The sequence below is a fragment of the Silene latifolia genome, chromosome 5, assembly GCF_048544455.1.
Source record: "Silene latifolia isolate original U9 population chromosome 5, ASM4854445v1, whole genome shotgun sequence".
Classification (NCBI taxonomy): Eukaryota; Viridiplantae; Streptophyta; class Magnoliopsida; order Caryophyllales; family Caryophyllaceae; genus Silene; species Silene latifolia.
The window spans coordinates 941,631-947,878 of record NC_133530.1 but is presented as its reverse complement, the minus strand read 5'-3'; the positions used below and the strand labels follow the sequence as shown (position 1 = coordinate 947,878).

The 6,248-nt window shown below is 34.6% G+C and overlaps 1 protein-coding gene across 1 annotated transcript; it reads right to left on the bottom strand.

Annotated features, from left to right (window-relative positions):
• Positions 1–1,826: 1,826 nt before the first annotated feature.
• LOC141655768 (cytochrome P450 CYP72A219-like) lies at positions 1,827–5,200 on the bottom strand. Its single transcript, XM_074462826.1, has 5 exons — positions 4,808–5,200; positions 4,344–4,561; positions 3,697–3,941; positions 3,230–3,599; positions 1,827–2,452 (listed from the first exon to the last, which is right to left on the bottom strand). The coding sequence occupies exons 1-5, from the start codon at positions 5,085–5,087 to the stop codon at positions 2,021–2,023; spliced, it is 1,545 nt and encodes a 514-aa protein (XP_074318927.1). The 5' UTR covers positions 5,088–5,200; the 3' UTR covers positions 1,827–2,020.
• Positions 5,201–6,248: the final 1,048 nt, after the last annotated feature.

Here is a 6,248-nt window from a genome sequence, read left to right as displayed (position 1 = left end):
CTAGATATATGATATTGACATTCATCTTTTGATGAAGATTTCCTTGAACAAAAAGTCAAGTCTTTGTGTTTTTGTGCTTGTGAGTTGTGACTTACTTACTACTACACATGCATTATTGCATTTTGAAGAAAAATCATGCATGTAGGGCCAGGGTGTCTAAGACCCCCTGTAATCACAGTAAGTGGATTATATCTAATGTATTACATCAGATGGTATAGTTTTTCAGTATTTACATAAAGTTTTTGAGTTTTATTTTAAAAATTATGAGTTTTATTAGAAAGTTTTTGAGTTCATTCTTCTAAACATAAAACTAAAAAAATTACAATATAACTCAAAAATATTACCTATAAGCTCAGAAAAAATTGAGTTTTGACGTCAAAAAACTACGTAATTGCTAAATCCCGCACACAGTTTTACTAAATCCCGCACACTTTACCACTTTATTCCAATCCTACCCTTCATCTTAAAAAATATTAAAAAAAGTTTTTCACCTCATCTCCCTCTCAAAACTTAATCAATTCATTAATAGTTCAATAATTATGGACCTTAATTCACGCACATGTAAGTAATTTCGTTGTTTAATCAACGATTTTGTTAATATACATCTTTTAATTGATTGAATGTTTCTAAAAAAAATCACAATTAGGGTTTAATTATTGTCGTAAAAAAAAAATTAATTGACCAAATTATCGATGAACACATTAATTATCAATGCCCATAATCAACTAAAGAAAATTAAACGAGCGGCACTACGTTGCTTTGCTGAAGACCATCGTCGATCAATTGGAGGGTGCTTAGGTTTCAGCACTACGTTTTAATAAATCATGGGCACTACGTTTGATGAACACGTTAATTATCAATGCATATCATGGCCGTTGATCGCCGAAGACGGCCGTCGATATACCTTCTGTCACCGACTCCCGTTTCCCTCTTTCCATCACCAGTCAGTTTCCGGGGGCACCCGGCCTGGTGATCCATTGGGGTACTTATTAGGGATTTTTTTATTTGTTGGGGGTTTTGATTTGTTTCTCTTTGTTTGTGGGGGTGAGAAATGAGAAGGGTAGATTCGGAATAGGACGCAAAAATGTGCGGGATTGAGTAAAACTGTGTGCGGGATTTAGCATGTCCCAAAAACTAACATGTAACTTTTAAACTTTATAAAGCTCGAAAAAAATACACAGAAACTCAAATTTATATGGGGTCTGATGTAATACATCCGATGTATAATCCTTTTTCTCCTGTAATCACGGGCGGAAGAACTGGGCCTTTGATTTTGAACGCTGAATTTATAACTTTTATTGATAAACTTCAGTATAAACATCGAAATATAATACACTTGTACATTTATATTTAGGGTCTCATTTTTTTACGGTGCCTGATCCTCTGTTTGTTACCAGACGCCCCGTGTGGGGCAACAAACATAAACTATATTTTGAGTCATATATTATCACTATTGATGCGGACTTTTATGTGTTCCTAGAAGAAAAATCTAATTCCTAAATTGACACGAGTAGGTCATACATTTCGTCACAAATAATTTAATTTATAAGTACCATCATCCATACGTTTTTGAGTAAGACCCAACTTTCATATATAGTTGTAAGATATACCCATCGGCCATCGCTATATAAGTTGGATGAGTCATCGCTATATAAGTTGGAACTTGGATGAGTCAGCACGGACCCGCTTTAATAATCTAATTAAAGGTTTTGAGTTTAGATACGAAAGTACAAGGCTAGATGCCTTTAAATCATTTATTTTTCTTTGATTAAGATATCCCCTACAAAGAATAAAATTTGTAAACAAATGAGTCATCAACCTGATTTAACCGAAATAAATTTATTTTAACATAGAATAAAGATTATTCTGGTATTTATTCCCACTAATTTGCAAACATCATGCGCATTTGTGCTTATTTGTTTAATACAGATCGTACATAATACAATGTTTATTAGGACTTTGATAACAAAATCAGTTTAATTAATTTTATTAAATACGTACGAGATAATAAATCTCAAACTTAATGACTCAATCGTTTCAAGATAATAGGAGCACCAAATTGAGGCTTAAGTGTGGAAATGGCAGCAGGGGCATGAGCATAAGACGGCGAAATCTCGAAAGAGAAACGCTGTAGAATCAGGACTAAGGCCAATCTTGCTTCTGTCATGGCGAAATTTGATCCTATGCAAATTCTAGGACCCCAACCAAATGCGAAAAATGACATTTTTCCGTTTGTAGCCTTAGACATGCCCTGGCTAAATCTATCTGGTTTGAATTCTTTAGCATCGGAACCCCATATGGATTCGTCTTGTTGAACATGGAGCAGTGACATGTGAACTAGAACACCTGCTGGTAAAAACATGTCTCCGACTTTCATGTCTTTGCAAACTGTCCGATTTGCCTCTGTTGGTGGTGGATATAGCCTCAATACCTCTTGTAGTATCATGTTCACCTATCAACATAAATAACTTTCATGTCATATTTAACATTTGGTATATTCTTTTGTGTAACTCTGAATTTTTTTGTTTTCTATGTCGTACGCCTCGTTTTTCACTAAAAAACTTCGACCGGTAATAATTATATGTTATGAGTTCAGAAAATGATACTTTCTCTGTCCCGGTCATTTGTCGTTCTTTTCCATATTTGGGTATCTCAGTCATTTGTTATCTTTTCTATTTTAAGAATGAACTTGATGAGTAATTTGTTCATTCTCATTCAATTTGTTCCACTTGTCATTTAGTTATTGGTCATCTCCTCTTCTTTGGTCTTTGTGCCAAAACGAAAGAACAACAATTAACCGGGACGGAGGGAGTATTTTTTTTTCAAACCAATTATCTCGTCAAGGCCTTGAATTTGAAAAAAAAAAAATCACTGCTTTTTGAACTCGTAGCCTGTAGTTATGGTTGGTCAAAACTTTTTTAATAAATAAACTTTGGCCGACCATAATTCTCGACTACGAGTTGAGACGTCGGTGAATTATTTTTTCAAACTGAAGACCTCTTAAAGACGTTTAATTTGAAAAAAAAACTTTATCGTATTCTGAACTTGTAACCAAGAGTTATTGATGGTCAAAGTTTTTTTTTTTGCACGAAAAGAGGGATACATCTTAAAAAATGAAAAAGTTGAGAGGTACGCGAAAGATTTTTTTAGTTAGGTACTTAAAACTCAATTCTAGTCATGTTAGCTCGACTTGGATTGATCAAGAAAGTTAGTAATGTGGCATACATACCGTTTTAAGTTGGTTTAATCCATGAAAATCAGGAGCTTTGTCCCCAAACGCGTTCAAGACCTCTTCTCGAGCTCGGTGTTGCCAATCTTGATGCTTACCCAACAAAATCAACGTCCAAACAAGCAAAGTCGAAGTGGTCTCTTGACCGGCTAAGTAGAAGACCTTGCACTCATCGATCACTTCTTCGAGACTAATCGCAAGCTTATGGTTTTTGTTAGCATTCGAATCCAATAGTACGCCCAATAAGTCGTCCTTGGGCTTTGCTCCTGCTTTTATTGCCGTCTCCCTCTTCTTAATTATCTCCTTCAACAAAGACTTGATTTCCTTATCAAGCTGCATTATTCTCTTATTTACCTTTGTTGGCACATACCTACATATAATACAATGACGATTTTTCTTAGGGCAGACATTAGAAAAACGAATCCGTATTCTAATAATAATGCATGGATATATTCACATTCACTAACCTCCATCCAGGGATATAGACATGATTAATAATTGGTACCGCCAATTTAAGCTGCTCAGTGATAAGTTCAAAAATTCTGCTGCCTTCTTCATAGCTACTTCCGAAAGCAGCTCGAGAAATGACATCCGCGGATAACTTATGAAGATGTGGCCATACGTCTACCTCGCATGAACCACTCTCCGACACCATTTCCTCCCATGTATTGATCATCTCACTTGTGCTTGCATTAAACGCTGGAAGCATGAACTGCATCAACATAATCATTACCCATATTTTAGTCGTTAAGCAATCATTATTTTAAGATTTTGGTTGAGATGGTTCATCAACATGATAATAGTTGGGCCTCAACCCTATACGGCATAGCTAGGATTATTGAAAGTCATCAGCGGCAAAAGGTAATAGTATACGATAATTTTTATGATAATAAAAATTTTAACTAAAAACTTCAAAATTTTCCTACGCCAGAAGGGGTGAGTGCTCCTGCTTGCCCTTCTAGCTCCACTCCCACTTACGATGTGAAACTATACTGACCGTCTTAACTTAAGACATCTCAAAACCTTATTTTATATTCAGCTCTATTTTAATCGGGCGTGAGAGTCATCTTAGTTAAGACGCGTGATCAGTTAAAGGATTAAGAATGAAAAAGACCTTCAACTTCTCCATGTGAAAAGCTGGATTAAGTAGCTTCCTATGTTTAGCCCACATATCACCTTCTAATAGAACTAAACCAGTGGCCACCACCTTCAGAATTGGGTTTACTTGTGGCTTCTGAAATTCATTTAATTTAGTAAATACTTCCCTCATTGCTTCTGGTTCCCAAATGTTCACCATTGGTATTGGACCATTCCACATAAAACATCTTTTACCTGCAATTAATTAAGACATATATTCCACATAATTAATGTACAAATTAATATATCATCAGATGTACAATTACCATAATTAATGAATAAATATACGAGTAGTAAATCATTCTTTATACCTTCTTATTGTGTTTCCTTAGGTCACACGTAGAAAAACAAACGTGAACTAATAAGTTGTGCATGTGCATAAATTAAACTAAACAATTTGAATATGAAAAAAAAAAGTACTAGGGTTTATAACAAATATACCATAGTTTTTTACGGTATGGTGGTAGAAAGGTTGGGTACGAGGAAGATGATCATTAGATAAATCAGACATGGGTTTAGATCTAGCTTCCATAGTCATCCGAGCTTTATCGTTAGAGTCTCCATACAAGAGTCTGTAAGGGTTTCCTTGAAATCCTTGTTGTCTAAGAATCCTTTCCCATCTCTTGGGATTAAACCATACCCATTTTAAGACACTACATGTCAATGTCACCACCAAAACACAAGCCAATGATATCACAATTGACGATAACGTTATTTCCATTCTTAATTATTCTTATTCTTATTCTTATGACGATGATACTAATAAGTAGAGTAGCTCGCTTGCTTATAGTAGTTTAGGAAGATATGTAAGGAATTAATAGAGCGAATGTAAGTAAATGTAGAATGGAAGGGGATGTATTATATACATCTATTGGTTGGGGTGACTATTCCATTTAATTGGTTAAGTGACAACATGAGTGACGTACACCATTATGGTTTAAATTTACTATACTTAGCCTCCATGTAATTTTTTAGTAGGATTTACCTTACAATTCCTTGATGTTTAAATTTCGTATACTTGACCTCCAAGTCGTCTTACAAGAACAATAGAAAATGAAATTCTTCTCTAGCTACAGACAAATTAAAATTCATAATATATATTTAGCCTTTTCTGTATGTTCATTCCTGTAGGGCTACGACATTGACGATTTGACATTCGTCTTTTCAAGAAGATTTCCTTGAACAAAAAGTCAAGTCTTTTGTGTTTTTGTGCTTTTGACTTACTATTTCTGTCCTGGTTATTTGTTGTCCTTTCCATTTTGGAGTATCTTAGTCAATTGTTATCCTTTTTATTTTAAGAAATGAACTTGATGAGTAATTTGATCATTTATATTCAATTTGTTCTACTTGTGATTTAGTTATTGGCTCTCTCCTTTTTCATTGGTCTTTAATTTGTGTCAAAATCAAAGGACAACAATTGATCGAGTAGGTCATACATTATTACACGTTACTAATAATTTACAAGTTCCATCATCCCTACGTTTTTCAGTAAGACCGTTTTATGATCGATAAATCCAACTTTCATATATAGTTGTAAGATTACCCATCGTTATATATATAAGTTGGGTGAGTCAGCACAGACACGCTTTAATAATCTAATTAAAAGTTTCGAGTTTAGATACGAGAATACTAGCCTAGATGCCTTTAAATCATAAGGATAACGTTTTAATCTAACGTGGCAGTATGTATATTTTGGAGGTTAATGAATTAGTTGGATGAATTGCATGTATGTTTCTATTTTGTAGAGTACTAGGGTGTAGAGTTGTAGTACGTACTCGTATGTTTTCTATACGAGGTGCTGAAATCATAAGGCCGGATACTGTTTCTTGAAGACAAACCACTACGAAACTACAGAAGGGAGCGGAATTCGAACATGATAGAG